At 39.9% G+C, this 16,261-nt stretch overlaps 1 protein-coding gene across 5 annotated transcripts in view; it reads right to left on the bottom strand.

The window, feature by feature from the left end:
* Positions 1-16,261, bottom strand: part of si:dkey-174m14.3 (brain-enriched guanylate kinase-associated protein) — a 46,798-nt gene that overhangs the window by 7,958 nt on the left and 22,579 nt on the right. For all 5 annotated transcript variants that reach the window (XM_036985276.2, XM_021612298.3, XM_021612302.3 and 2 more), the window contains 2 exons: positions 15,789-15,950; positions 15,457-15,523 (listed from right to left, as the gene is read on the bottom strand). In XM_036985276.2, the coding sequence (XP_036841171.2) occupies positions 15,457-15,523; positions 15,789-15,950 (229 nt within the window). The remainder of the gene's footprint in view (positions 1-15,456; positions 15,524-15,788; positions 15,951-16,261) is intronic.

Raw genomic sequence — 16,261 nt, 5'->3', positions numbered from 1 at the left:
CTGTGGGGGAGCACTGGAGCTCTGGTGCGCAGCCTTGGCACCACTCCTCCAGGCTGAATGCCCACTTTAGCCCGGCCCCTCCAGAGTGCAGGCACAGGTCGAAATGAACAGCCCCAGCGCACCGGAGACACAGTGTGCAGAGACGGCCCAGGGTAAAACATTTTGGGGCTGCCTCTCGTGCCTGCTGCGCTGACTTGCCTCATATCGCCGACCTCTCAGCTTTAGCTGCCTCCAGTTCTCCAGGGTCCCTTTCCATCCAATATCTCCACCCATGTCCAGGAGTCCTGAACCCTCTGCTCCTCCATACCACGCTGCTTGGTCCTTTGGTGGTGGGTAGTTCAGTAACGGGTGTCGTCGTCGGATGAGGAGAAATCGGACCAAAGCGCAGCGTGGTAAGTGTTTGTGACTTTTATTAAACAGAACACTGAAACAAAAATGACAAAGTGAATAAACAAAACCGAAACAGTCCTGTCAGGTGCAAAACACTAAACAGAAAACAACTACCCACAAAACATAGGTGGGAAAAAGCTACCTAAGTATGGTTCCCAATCAGAGACAACGATAGTCAGCTGTCCCTGATTGAGAACCATACCTGGCCAAAACAAAGAAATACAAAACATAGAAAAAGGAACATAGAATGCCCACCCAAATCACACCCTGACCAAACCAAAATAGAGACATAAAAGCTCTCTAAGGTCAGGGTGTGACAATGAAGGCTATTCCATGCGAGAAATTGCCAAGAAACGGAAGATCTTGTACAACGGCCTTGTACAACTCCCTTCACAGAACAGTGCAAACGGGCTCTAACCAGAATCAAAAGAGGAGTGAGAGGCCCCGTTGCACAACTGAGCAAGAGGACAAGTACATTAGAGTGTCTAGTTTTAGAAACAGACGTCTCACAAGTCTTCAACTGGCAGCTTCACACAGACACTGGACAGAGTATGAATTAGGCTGTTTGAGAACGTTTGAAGTACAATACCCACATACAGTAGCTACTATCGTAGGTCAAAGCTGTGTGCTGGAAAATCTTGGTAGAGCATGGGTGGAATAGGCATTGTGGTGCTCATGTGAATTTCCTTTATTTTTCTGCTTCAGACCAATGCCTATTCTCACTTAAAACATTGTATTTTGTTTTTAATTTCCATTTTTACACCGGAAAGTGATTATATAACATCATTATGCAACATTATAATAATACAGCATAACTCAGCAATAAAGGTTAATTAAGTAAGAGCAAACAACAAATAAAAATGGCAACAGAAATCATGTAATTGTTAGTATTCATCTAATATTAACAGCTGATTTTCCAGAGGGAAGCGAAAAACCCTTTTAAGCCAATATGGAGTAAACTGGAAACATTTTCACTGATCTCTCTTTAGACAATTGAGCAAGCACCTGGACAATACACAAATAATCAACTTGTACCCATGAACTATGTACAAGTTTCCTTGATTTAGTTATCACTAAATATAACATTTACAACCAAATGCACATTCATCTGATATAGTCAACTTTGTAAATACAATTCACGGATGGCCACAATTGCTCTTGAGAAGCTATAGGTTTATGCAGTCTTTTTTGTTCAAGCCCAGTTCTACCACACCTGATCCTACTAGTCATGGTCTCGATGAACAGCTGAGTGGTAGAATCAGGTCTGGTAGCACTGGGCTTAAACAGAGAAGCCTGCATAACGGTGTGGATCGTCAAGAGGAATTTTGATAACTCCTTTTACAAACACTGCAACAAATGACAAATTGCTGAGAAACACCTGTAAAATAGTCATTAGACAAGTACAAAACTCTGAAGAGAAATGATTGACATACAGTTTTGACAAATCTGAACTTAGGTTAGGTGCTCTAAATCCTTGAAAACAAAACTTCAGCTACAAATGTCCTAAGTAATGCTGTACACAGCTGTCCAACTCCAGTAAAAGAGCACAATGTCCTCATTTATAAATGGCAGTATAAACATAAAAACAGGTGGGAGTGGGAGTACTCACAGATTTGGAACAGAACACACATCTTAAGTATTGACAGTGGCAAAGTACCATGTGTACTGTGTGCATTAAATTGGTATAAGTCATTTGTCAGTTCCACATGGGCCAGCTTGCATTTCTCTGTGACAGGAACATGCCCACAATCCACCACACTGCCATAAAGCACTGTGTCCCCGGGCAGTACTGTAGGGATGGCGTGCATCTCACTGATGAGGGCAACGACCTCTTTCTTCCTTGAGAGTCTGAGAGATGGTCTCTCCTCAGTTCTAGAAAGACACACGCAGTAGTACACACCACCACACTCACTGCAACTTCACAAACCAAAAGGCGCTTTTAAGAGCCACCTAATAAATGCAAAAAGCGCTGTGTGTCAAAACTATACACTAAAGAGAATGGTACAAATGAATCCTCCATGATGCAAACCCAGGACCTTCAGTTCCAAAGGCAACTTGACACTCTAAAATGGACAGTCTGGTGATGACAGGAAGTTTTTATTTAGTTAATAACCTCTCTGGGATATGTGGGACAGTAGCGTCCCACGTCGCCAACAGCCAGTGAAAGTGCAGGGCGCCAAATTCAAAACAACAGAAATCTCATAATTAAAATTCCTCAAGCATACAAGTATTTTACACCATTTTAAAGATACAATTCTCTATAATCCAGCCACAGTGTCTGATTTAAAAAAGGTTTTACGGCGAAAGCACAACAAACGATTATGTGAGGTAAGCACCTTGTCACAGAAAAACAGCAATTTTTCCAGCCAAAGAGAGGAGTCACAAAAAGCAGAAATAGAGATCAAATTAATCACTAACCTTTGATGATCTTTATCAGATGACACTCATAGGACTTCATGTTACACAAGACATGTATGTTTTGTTCGATAAAGTTCATACTTATATCCAAAAATCTGAGTTTACATGGGCGTGTTATGTTCAGTAGTTCCAAAACATCCGGTGATTTTGCAGAGAGCCACATAAATTTACAGAAATACTCATCACAAATGTTGATGAAAATACACGTGTTATGCATGGAACTTTAGATAAACTTCTCCTTAATGCAACCGCTGTGTCAGATTAAAAAAAATATTTACTGAAAAAGCACACCATGCAATAATCTGAGTACAGCGCTCAGACAACAAAACAGCCATACAGATATCTGCCATGTTATGGAGTCAACAGAAGTCAGAAATAGCATTATAAATATTCACTTACCTTTGATGATCTTCATCAGAATGTACTCCCAGGAATCCCAGTTCCACAATAAATGTTTGATTTATTCGATAAAGTCCATCATTTATGTCCAAATACCTCCTTTTTGTTTGCATGTTTAGTACACAATTCAAACTCACGTCGCGCAGGCAAGTCCAAGCAAAAGTTCAGACGAAAAGTTATATTACAGTTCGTAGAAACATGTCAAACGAAGTATAGAAACAATCTTTAGGATGTTTTTATCATAAATCTTCAATAATGTTCCAACTGGAGAATTCCTTTGTCTGTAGAAATGCAATGGAACGCAAGCTACCTCTCACATGAACGCGCATGACCAGCTCATGGCACTCTGCCAGAGCCGTGACTCATTCAGCTCTCATTCCCCCCTCCTTCACAGTAGAAGCATCAAACAAGGTTCTGAAGACTGTTGACATCTAGTGGAAGCCTTAGGAAGTGCAATATGACCCGATAGACACTGTATATTTGATAGGCAATGACTTGAAAAACTACAAATCTCAGATTTCCCACTTCCTGGTTGGATTTTTTCTCAGGTTTTTGCCTGCCAAATGAGTTCTGTTATACTCACAGACATCATTCAAACTGTTTTAGAAACTTCAGAGTGTTTTCTATCCAAATCACTAATTATATGCATATTCTAGCTTTTATGGCTTAGCAGCAGGCAGTTTACTCTGGGCACCTTTTTATCCAAGCTACTCAATACTGCCCCCGAGTCCTAAATAAGTTTTAATTCACTCAGTAGTGATTGCGCGTTTATGTATCTTGCTTGATTAAAAATAAACCGTCTAAAACAGTTGATTTGTTGAAAACAGATTCATTTAATCACACAGCTCTTTTGACGGCATGCTGCTACAACCTGATCTCATAGCATTTCGTATTATTGTGTACCTAAATCTGAGACACTCCATTTAGTATATGTTATGTTTTGTATGGTATGTATTAATTTGTGGATGTCCATCATTAATTTCGTATGATATGTTACGAATTACAATTTGTAGAGTATGTTGCAAATTGCAATTTGTATGATATGTTACGAACTTCAATTCATACAATATGTTACGAATTTCCAATAAGTATGATATGCTACGAATTAAAATATGTTGTGGCTAACGTTAGCTAGGTGGCTAACGCTAATGTTAATGTTAGCTAGGCTAGGGGTTAGGAGTTGTGTTAAATAATTTGGGTAGAGGAAGGATTAGGTAAAATGCTAAGTAGAGAAAGCATCATAAACTGTGGTGCATGAACTGGCCAAACACATTAGATAACGTTACGTCGCTAGCTAACGTTAACTGGCTGTATATATAGTATGCATAAGGGGTGCGTATGGCTTGTGTGGTCTTGGTTGTTCTTAGTTGAGGAAATGTAGTGTAGATAACTGCAGTTTGTCTTGTGTGAAATCTGGCTACCTTCTCTTACCATAGCTTGGTCTGTGCAATGCAAATGAATGTGAGCAGCGTGGCAATTTCCCAAAGTTTGGTGGTTTGAAACTTAATGTAACTAACATTAACTATCTATGTTTTGTGTAAGAAAGCATTATAAACTGTGGTGCATGAACTGGCCAAACACATTAGATAACGTTACGTCGCTAGCTAACGTTAACTGGCTGTATGTATAGTATGTATAAGAGGTGCGCGCAAGATGGCGGTCAGTGCAGATACATTTTTTGGTAGCTGAAGGACCATTTGGTCATTTCTAAGGTCATAAAACTCTGTATGATTATGGTTTAGTTTGTTTACCAAAGTAATTGATTACTTTCTGCAAGTTATTCACCTCTAAAACATTTAATTTATCGACAACACTAGATAGCTATCTAGCTCAAAAACTAGCTTTACATGGAAACGTTACTTGGAAACTTCCACGACCAGAACCAAAAGAAAAGAAATGGACAAATCATCAGATGGACAATTAACAGCAAAAGATGGTATGGTAGGGGACTCCCGGGTGGCGCAGTGGTTAAGGGCACTGTACTGCAGCGCCAGCTGTGCCACCAGAGACTCTGGGTTCGCGCCCAGGCTCTGTCATAACCAGCTGTGACTGGGAGGTCCGTGGGGTGACGCACAATTGGCCTAGCGTTGTCTGGGTTAGGGAGGGCTTGGCCGGTAGGGACTCCTGTGGGGGGCCGGGTGCAGTGCGTGCCAGGTGCACAGTGTTTCCTCTGGTGTTGCTGGCTTCACTTCGCTGGCTTCCGGGTTGGATGTATGCTGTGTTAAGAACCGGCTTGGTTGGGTTGTGTATCAACCTTTGTCTCTCACGGGCCCGTACGGGAGTTGTAGCGATGAGACACTAAACAATTGGATACCATGAAAAAGGGGTAAAAAATTCAAAAGAAAAAAAGATATGGTTTTGGGTGCTATGGTTACATTCAGAATGTAACTGTGGGGGAAAATACTACTAGGGGTGAACATTTGGTGAGCACGGACAACAAGGCTCACAACTTGTGTCCCCAGCTCAGGCCGTTACTTTACGACCCCCAGCACTCCAGTCAAGCCCCAGGGGAAAAAGATATTGTAACAATATTGTAATTCTTTTGACAGCAAAGATAGATGGCTTGGAGGACATGTTTGGGGTGAATACAATGAAAATTGAGACCATGAAAAAATCTATTGACTTTATCTTGGAAGAAGTGAAAACCCTCAAAAGTGACATGAAGAAAGTGGAAGTTGTCTGCCAGGAAAATGAAAGGAAGGTGGCTGAACTCGAGCAAAAGGTAAATGAGGCGGAGAGATACTAGTGCAGGTGGAACCTGAAGCTTCATTGAATTCTAGAACAGGCGGGTGAGGACATCAAATGCACAGCTGTTGACATATGTGGAGCTGTCATTCCCGAATCAAAAGCCAAACTTCAGGAAAATGTGAACATCGTTAATCGTTTGGGAAGACCTAAGGATCAAGACAAGAGACCGAGGACAACCATTATCCAGTTCACCAACAGATCTAAACAGGATCTTCTCTGGAGGCGAGCAAATAATTGTGAGTTCCTCATCAAGCAAAAATGGAGGTTCACGGAGGATCTGACCTCAGCAGACTAAGTGACACGAGAGAAACTGTGGCTGATGGTGGCTGCAGCTCGAAAGGCAGGGAAAACTGCATTTTTTATCGGTGCAAGAGTGATCATCGATGGGAAAGAAATGCGGCCAAATCAGAACATTTGAGAGAGAGCAAGAGTCTAACTCAAACAGAACTGGTAGGCCTAAAAACTGCCTATATGCCAGGTGAAGAGTAGCCTTTTATTATAAGTAATTCACACAAACACTTGAATGAGAAAAGGCTGACCTGAGAACTGGTAAACTAAACACTAACTATGGGTGAATAACTGCTTATTGTAAAGTCTCCACATTGTCTTCCCCTTGTGGGAGTAAGAATACTTTGGTAACTTTATGAACAGTATTTGTTTGTTTTTTGTTGGAGAGGTTAATAATGGGATGGAAATCCTTTTGAGTTACACATCCTTAGGAAAAGCTTATACTAGCATAACAAGGTTGTTGTTTTAAGTTTGTCTTTACCTCTTTGTTCAACTAATGTCAGGTGTATTCGTAATTTACTCAAACATAAGGCTATTTTCCTGTATTGCATACGGTTTAACGCAGACTTTTACTTTCTACAAGAGACACATGCTTATTCTTCCGATTTAGCTTTTTGGAAAAATCAGTGGGGTAACAATATCTGGTTATCATATGGCAACAACCACTCTGCAGGTGTAACAGTGTTAAGAGGTGAATTTAAAGGGAAGGTCATCAGTAGTAAGACTCACCACTCTGGACGTTGGTTCATTTTAATAGTGAATTTCAACAGTGAAATGTTTCTAGGGAATATTTATGCGTCCAACAACAAACAAAACAACAGGATATTATTTCAAGAATTTGAAGAAGAGATAAGTAGAGTTATGTATAGAGTACAGAGTGTATTTCAGGATATCACATTTATTTTAGGTGGAGACTTTAATTCTCTATCTAATGTGATGATTGACAGATATCCCCCTCCTAACAGATCCAGCATAGTTAATCCTGAGTTTAATAACCTATGTCTTGTTCTTGGATTAGTCGATATTTGGAGATCTAAATGTCCTGAGAAAAAGGAATGCATTTGGAGTAACAAGGACATGTCCAGACAGTCAAGAATTGACATCTGGTTGATTTATAATTCATTAGATAATACTATAGTCAAGGTGCATTGAAACATCAATTCTTACTGATCATAAAGTTATATTCTTATCTTTAAATATGAATGGATCTGAAGTTAATAAACCGAATCGGAGTTATTGGAAACTCAATAGTAGACCGTTGGAAGATGATCATTTCAAGATGGATGCCAAAGATATTATACAAGAAAATTGGAGGAAAGCCCAACTATTTAAGTCTTATGGAAAATATTGGGAATTATTGAAGTATGAAAGAAAAGATTCTGAATTTACATCTACAGTGCCTTGCGAAAGTATTCACCCCCCTTGCCATTTTTCTATTTTGTTGCCTTACAACCTGCAATTAAAATAGATTTTAGGGGGGGGGGGGGGGGGGGGGGTTGTATCATTTGATTTACACAACATGCCTACCACTTTGAAGATGCAAAATTATTTTTATTAAAAAAACAAACTAGAAATAAGACAAAAAAAAATAGAAAACTTGAGCATGCATAACTATTTACCCCCCACAAAGTCAATACTTTGTAGAGCCACCGTTTGCAGCAATTACAGCTGCAAGTCTCTTGGGGTATGTCTCTATAAGCTTGGCACATCTAGCCACTGGGATTTTTTCCCATTCTTCAAGTCAAACTTCTCCAGCACCTTCAAGTTGGATGGGTTCCGCTGGTGTACATCAACCTTTAAGTCATACCACAGATTCTCAATTGATTGAGGTCTGGGCTTTGACTAGGTTCCAAGACATTTAAATGTTTCCCCTTAAACCACTCGTGTGTTTATCAGTATACTTAGGGTCATTGTCCTGCTAGAAGGTGAACCTCCGTCCCAGTCTCAAATCTCTGGAAGACTGAAACAGGTTTCCCTCAAGAATTTCCCTGTATTTAGCACCATCCATCATTCCTTCAATTCTGACCAGTTTCCCAGTCCCTGCCAATGAAAAACATCCCCACAGCATGATGCTGCCAGCACCATGCTTAACTGTGAGGATTGTGTTCTCAGGGTGATGAGAGGTGTTGGGTTTGTGCCAGACATAGCATTTTCCTTGATGGCCAAAAAGCTAATTTTAGTCTCATCTGACCAGAGTACCTTCTTCCATATGTTTGGGGAGTCTCCCACATGCCTTTTGGCAAACACCAAACGTGTTTGCTTATTTTTTTCTTTAAGCAATGGCTTTTTTCTGGCCACTCTTCCGTAAAGCCCAGCTCTGAGGATTGTACGGCTTAAAGTGATCCCATGGACAGATACTCCAATCTCTTCTGTGGAACTTTGCAGCTCCTTCAGGGCTATCTTTGGTCTCTTTGTTCCCTCTCTGATTAATGCCCTCCTTGCCTGGTCCATGATTTTTGGTGGTTAGCCCTCTCTTGGCAGGTTTGTTGTGGTGCCATATTCTTTTCATTTTTTAACAATGGATTTAATGGTGCTCCGTGGATGTTCAAAGTTTCAGATATTTTTTATAACCCAACCCTGATCTGTACTTCTCCACAACTTTGTCCCTGACCTGTTTGGAGAGCTCCTTGGTCTTCATGGTGCCACTTGCTTGGTGCTGCCCCTTGCTTAATGGTGTTGCAGACTCTGGGGCCTTTCAGAACAGGTGTATATATACTGAGATCATGTGACACTTAGATTGCACACAGGTGGACTTTATTTAACTAATTATGTGACTTCTGAAGGTAATTGGTTGCACCAGATCTTATTTAGGGGCGTCATAGCAAAGGGGGTGAATACATATGCATGCACCACTTTTCTCTTTTTTATTAAACAAGTCATTTTTTTCACTTCACCAATTTGGACTATTTTGTGTATGTCCATTACATGAAATCCAAATAAAAATACATTTAAATTACAGGTTGTAATGCATCAAAATAGGAAAAACGCCAAGGGGATGAATACTTTTGCAAGACACTGTATTCATAAGCTTAATATAGATGGCAACGAAAATGAAAACCCCAAAGATATTTCAAAATATGTTTCGTAATTCTATGGTAGCCTTTATACCAGTAATGCCTGTCCTACTAGTGACATATCTGCCTTTCCAGACTCTGCCAAAGACTATGCAAAATTCATAGATGAATACTTCCAAAAGTCTCGTGATGAATTTATATGAATGAAATTTAAAAAAAATGGATCAGCAAGTTAAAATTGAGCAACTCTCCAGGGAATGATGGCCTTATTTGTGAATGATATAAATATTTTCAGGAGGATATTGTTGTATTTATATTTAATATTTTTAAGGAGGCTGTTGACTTAGGGGTCCTGCCTGTTTCTGTGACACAAGGCCTCATTTTTGTAATCCCCAAACCAAACAAAGATCCTATGATGTTAGAAAATGTACATCCATCTTTGCAGAAAGACTTTAAAAAAGTCTTGACCAAATCATTGATGACGATACCCAGACTGGTTTTATGAAGGGCAGACATATATATATAATAATATTCGACTAGGTTAGGTGGTTGTGACCCAGAGACTCTTGACCATTTATTTTGGGACTGTTCTTATGTCAGAAGATTTTGGAGTGAGTTAGAAGATTTTATCTAAAAAGAAATGACTATTAATGTTAATTTGAAAGACACTGATATTATGTTTTATTTTGATCCAAATGTTATGGACCCTGATTTAACTTTCATTGTTAATTTGTTTATCTTTCATGGAAGATTCTTTATCCATAAAAAGAAGTGGGCAGAGAACAAACCCCACTTCACATTATTTAAGATAGAATTTAAATATTTTTTAAAAAGGATCAGTAAATGTAAAAACCAAAAAGGAATACTCACCAAACAACTTTTTGACAAATTGAAAATGTATTCGATATGTAATATCCTTGTCTGTGAGGTTTATGTACTCTTGTTTGTATATTTCTGTTTTTGTATTTGTTGTGTTCATAATATATATATATATATATATATATATATATATATATATATATATATATATATATATAAAAAAAATATGTATATAGTATGTATAAGCTGGAAATACAGGCCTAAGCGTTGTTGTTCACTCATTTGCTCCAATTGGGGTAGGGGTGGTAGGAGGGCAATAAAGGAAATATATATTTAAAAAAAGATGTGTGTGTATATATATGTATATTTATATGTATGTATGTATGTGTATACAGTGCCTTGCGAAAGTATTCGGCCCCCTTGAACTTTTCGACCTTTTGCCACATTTCAGGCTTCAAACATAAAGATATAAAACTGTATTTTTTTGTGAAGAATCAACAACAAGTGGGACAAAATCATGAAGTGGAACGATATTTATTGGATATTTCAAACTTTTTTAACAAATCAAAAACTGAAAAATTGGGCGTGCAAAATTATTCAGCCCCTTTACTTTCAGTGCAGCAAACTCTCTCCAGAAGTTAAGTGAGGATCTCTGAATGATCCAATGTTGACCTAAATGACTAATGATGATAAATACAATCCACCTGTGTGTAATCAAGTCTCCGTATAAATGCACCTTCACTGTGATAGTCTCAGAGGTCCGTTAAAAGCGCAGAGAGCATCATGAAGAACAAGGAACACACCAGGCAGGCCCGAGATACTGTTGTGAAGAAGTTTAAAGCCGGATTTGGATACAAAAATATTTCCCAAGCTTTAAACATCCCAAGGAGCACTGTGCAAGCGATAATATTGAAATGGAAGGAGTATCAGACCACTGCAAATCTACCAAGACCTGGCCGTCCCTCTAAACTTTCAGCTCATACAAGGAGAAGACTGATCAGAGATGCAGCCAAGAGGCCCATGATCACTCTGGATGAACTGCAGAGATCTACAGCTGAGGTGGGAGACTCTGTCCATAGGACAACAATCAGTCGTATATTGCACAAATCTGGCCTTTATGGAAGAGTGGCAAGAAGAAAGCCATTTCTTAAAGATATCCATAAAAAGTGTCGTTTAAAGTTTGCCACAAGCCACCTGGGAGACACACCAAACATGTGGAAGAAGGTGCTCTGGTCAGATGAAACCAAAATTGAACTTTTTGGCAACAATGCAAAACGTTATGTTTGGCGTAAAAGCAACACAGCTCATCACCCTGAACATACCATCCCCACTGTCAAACATGGTGGTGGCAGCATCATGGTTTGGGCCTGCTTTTCTTCAGCAGGGACAGGGAAGATGGTTAAAATTGATGGGAAGATGGATGGAGCCAAATGCAGGACCATTCTGGAAGAAAACCTGATGGAGTCTGCAAAAGACCTGAGACTGGGACGGAGATTTGTCTTCCAACAAGACAATGATCCAAAACATAAAGCAAAATCTACAATGGAATGGTTCAAAAATAAACATATCCAGGTGTTAGAATGGCCAAGTCAAAGTCCAGACCTGAATCCAATCGAGAATCTGTGGAAAGAACTGAAAACTGCTGTTCACAAATGCTCTCCATCCAACCTCACTGAGCTCGAGCTGTTTTGCAAGGAGGAATGGCAAAAAATTTCAGTCTCTCGATGTGCAAAACTGATAGAGACATACCCCAAGCGACTTACAGCTGTAATCGCAGCAAAAGGTGGCACTACAAAGTATTAACTTAAGGGGGCTGAATAATTTTGCACGCCCAATTTTTCAGTTTTTGATTTGTTAAAAAAGTTTGAAATATCCAATAAATGTCGTTCCACTTCATGATTGTGTCCCACTTGTTGTTGATTCTTCACAAAAAAATACAGTTTTATATCTTTTTGTTTGAAGCCTGAAATGTGGCAAAAGGTCGCAAAGTTCAAGGGGGCCGAATACTTTTGCAAGGCACTGTATGTATGTATTTATATGTTTATGTATGTATGTGTATATAGGTATGTATATATGTGTGTGTGTGTATATGCAAAACAATATATGGGGGATTGGAAGTGATGCAGACAATTACAGTGATGAAAGCTACAATCTTTCTGCAAAATTAAAGCTGATCTATCCCCTAAAAATAATTATTCTACACTGGATGAAATATTTTGTTCCCTCATCAATCTACACACAATACCCCATAATAAACTAAAATACCTTATTTACACAAGTATTCAGACCCTTTGCTATGAGACTCGAGTTTGAGCTCAGGTGCATCCTGTTTCCAATGATAATCTTTCTACAACTTGATTGGAGTCCACCTGTGGTGAATTCAATTGATTGGACATGATTTGGAAAAGGCACACACCTGTCTAGAAGGTTCCACATTTGACAGTGCATGTCAGAGCAAAAACCAAGCCATGAGGTCGAAAGAATTGTACGTAAAGCTCAGAGACAGGAGGGTGTCGAGGCACATATCTGGGGAAGGTGCCAAAAGATTTCTGCAGCATTGAAGGTCCGCAAGAACACAGTGGCAGCCATCATTCTTAAATGGAAGAAGTTTGGAACCACCAAGACTCTTCCTAGAGCTGGCCGACCAGCCAACCTGAGCAATTGGGGGAGAAGGGCTTTGGTCAGGGAGGTGACCAAGAACTCGATGGTCACTCTGAATCAGTGCAAAATGTTAAAAAAAAACAGTTTGGGTGTTGTGGTAGGAAGATTTAATACTGAGCTTCAACCAATACCTATATATTATATATATTTCATTGGTTGGTGGGGCTCTGGTTTTCCTGCTTCCTGTTACCAGGAGAACAGAACTACCTGACTCCACAGATGAAGCAGAAGGGAAGTGATTGTGACGATCATGAAGAATGCCAGCAATCTGAATCTGAAAGTAGATGATAGTAACAGTTCAAGATCAACCAAACTGTAGATCATGAGCATGGAGGTTTCACGTGGGACATTCCGGTTGAATCTTATATAACAAATAATCTCTTGTGGGAAGACTACATAAACATAAATTGTATTGTAGATCTGTCATGATTTGGTATTTTTTGGGGTATTTTATTAGGATCCCCATTAGCTGTTGTGAAAGCTGCAGCTACGCTTCCTGGAGTCCACACAAAACACGAAACATGACATAATACAGAACATTAACAGACAAGAACAGCTCAAGGACAGAACTACATCAATTTTAAAAAGGACACGAAGCCTACTTATCGATACATACACACATATATATCTAGTTCAAATAGGGGAGAGGCGCTGTGCCGTGAGATGTCGCTTTATCTGTTTTTTTGAGACCAGGTTTGCTGTTCATTTGAGCAATATGAGATGGAACGGAGTTCCATGCAATAATGGTGCTATATAACACTGTGCACTTTCTTGAATTTGGATTTGGAGACTGTGACAAATGTCTGGCCGGTTAAGTGTGTGTGTCAGAGCTGTGTGTACGTTGACTATGCAAACAATTTCTTATAAAAAGAAGAAGTGATGCAGTCAGCCTCTCCTCAACTCTTAGCCAAGAGAGACTATCATGCATAGTATTTATATCAGCCCTCCGATTGCAATGAAGAGTAAGACATGCTGGGCCAGTTGCAGCTTAACTTTGTATTTCCTTGCGGCACTCAACTACACGACTGGACAATGATCAAGATAAGACAAAACTAGAGCCTGCAGGAATTGCTTTTTGGAATGAGGTGTCAAAAAAGCAGAGCATCTCTTTATTATGGACAGACCTCTCCCCATCTTTACAACCGGCCAAACCCTCCCCTAACCCGGACGATGCTGGGCCAATTGTGCGCCGCCCCATAGGTCTCCCGGTCGCGGCCGGCTGCAACAGAGCCTGGACTCGAACCAGGAACTCTAGTGGCACAGCCAGCACTGCAATGCAGTGCCTTAAACCACTGCACCACTCGGGAGGATTCATTTATTTATTTTTAATACATTTGCTAAAATAAAAAATAAACACTGTTTTCGCTTGCTCATTATGGGGTGTTGTGTGTAGATTACTGAGGATTTATATATATATTTTAATCTATTTTAGAATAATGCTGCAACGTAACAAAATGTGGGAAAAGGGTCTGACTACTTCCCAAAGGCACTGTAAGTCATACATTTTGACTATGTTTATGTTTTGTTTCCATAGATTTTTATGACAGTAAAGGAACGGCAAATTATTTATAACAATTGAACTGCAATAACTTCAGATTGGGGGTTTGTAAAGTGTAAAAAAGAGTTGATTATCTACTGAGCACAGGATAATTGCATCATCGACTTGATAACCGCTAAAGCGGGAGCATTTGAGCTGAATAAATATCCAACTGATAAGAATTCCCAGTTTGATATAAAATGAAACCCTTTGATAAATGATCCTGTCCCTTTACGTTCCATGAAACAAAGACCCTCTCCACTCCTCCTTGCTATCCAGCCAGGTCGTAATACAAGTCAGTATTCAATGTCCATCCATGTATGAGGACGTCGGGAGATGACGTGGAAACCGGCCACTAAGGGAAACAGTGAGCGCTGTTACCTTCAAATAGGTTTTGGTTTTGCTAGGTTGTTGTGGACAGCGATGTTGGATAGGCGTAAGCATCTGCCTCTGATTCCGAAGGTTGCAAGTTTGAATCCAGCGATATAAAGTTTTTTTCTGATACTTTTGTTTAAAGCCTATCCCAAAACGTAGCCCTTACCTTAACAATTCGGAGTTAATGCCAAAACCTAACCTTAAACACCTCAACATTTTTTTAAACAACTTCAAAATCGAATTCTGACACGAGACAGTGAGAGCTGGTTGTGCTATCAGCCTGCGACATCTTAAAGTTACAAACTCTTAACAAATTCAGAGAGGGGACATATTCAGCTGTCTATTCGTAGTGAGGAAGAAGACACTTGATGATCATACAATGCTGGGATGGCAGGCTGGTTAATTGTACGCTTCCTTTAGAAAAGCTGCATCTGACAAAAGATGTGAGTCGCAGGGCTAGCCCAGAACAATAGGCTCACTATCATCCTGCCATAGGAAGGAGGACAAGCTATTGTAAAAGGCTGTAATTAACGTCAGTGGTACCAACAGCTAGTGTATTCATATTCAAATCCACTGCTCAGTGCTTTTCACTACCTTTTCTGAAGAGTAAAGGCCACTGCTTGCTTAGACACGTGTGCATGTACACACACACACATACATACAAGTGTACACAAATATGCATGCACTTTTGCGCATGCGTGCTCTCTCACACACGCACTCACACACGTAAGCATGCAGACACACACCTACAGGTATACACAAACATGAATGCGCATATGCACACACATACACACACACTTCACTTACATTTCTATGGATCTTATCCTCCAGATCCTGGTTGATCCTCTGCAGTGCTGAGTAGCTGCTTTGTATTCTACCAGGAGACACACAATGACACCGGCTTACCAACTCACACTATTAATAATTGAACACTTTCTGCACCCATTGGGTTAATGATGTCTCTGCTATGTATCCGTCATGATAATGTACCACAGTGTTAGTTTTAAGGCTTTACCCTTAAGAGGTATTCAAAGACTTATTGTGAATGTGACTATAATATGGGGCATATTTCCCGAGAGATGAACGCACAAATCAATGCAATGAGATCCATGAGGGTGTGGTTTTGCAGCTTGGCACACCTGCGTAGTTTGTCTGTGAACTTGTCAAGTTCCTCCTGGGCGCGGCGTAGCTCTGTCTCCAGGTACTGTCGGGTGGAGTCAAACTCGCTCTCTAGCAGCTCCAGCTTGTGGGTGGTGTAGGACAGACGCTTCCGCAGGTCCTCCTTCTGCTCCTGCAAAGAGCTGTGAGGGACACAAACACACACCAGGCATCAGACATAGTTGATGTAGCATATTACAAGGGTATACTTCATGTTATATTATATGCATATACTGTATATTTTATGACACGTGGAGTATAAATAAGATATAATGGGAGTCGTGTGTGATGATTCATGAACAACATGTATCATACAGTGGTGATGTATAAATGAGGAGGAAGCTCATTAAAATCGGAAAAAATATATACAGTATTTTGTGTAAAGGAGACATATGAATAATACGTATGAGACTCCACGTTATGATTCTATATGCAGCTAAGGTACAGTACATGA

Source organism: Oncorhynchus mykiss, chromosome 8, assembly GCF_057628025.1.
Source record: "Oncorhynchus mykiss isolate SJ-2025 chromosome 8, ASM5762802v1, whole genome shotgun sequence".
Taxonomy (NCBI): domain Eukaryota; kingdom Metazoa; phylum Chordata; class Actinopteri; order Salmoniformes; family Salmonidae; genus Oncorhynchus; species Oncorhynchus mykiss.
This window is presented reverse-complemented; position numbering and strand designations above follow the sequence as displayed.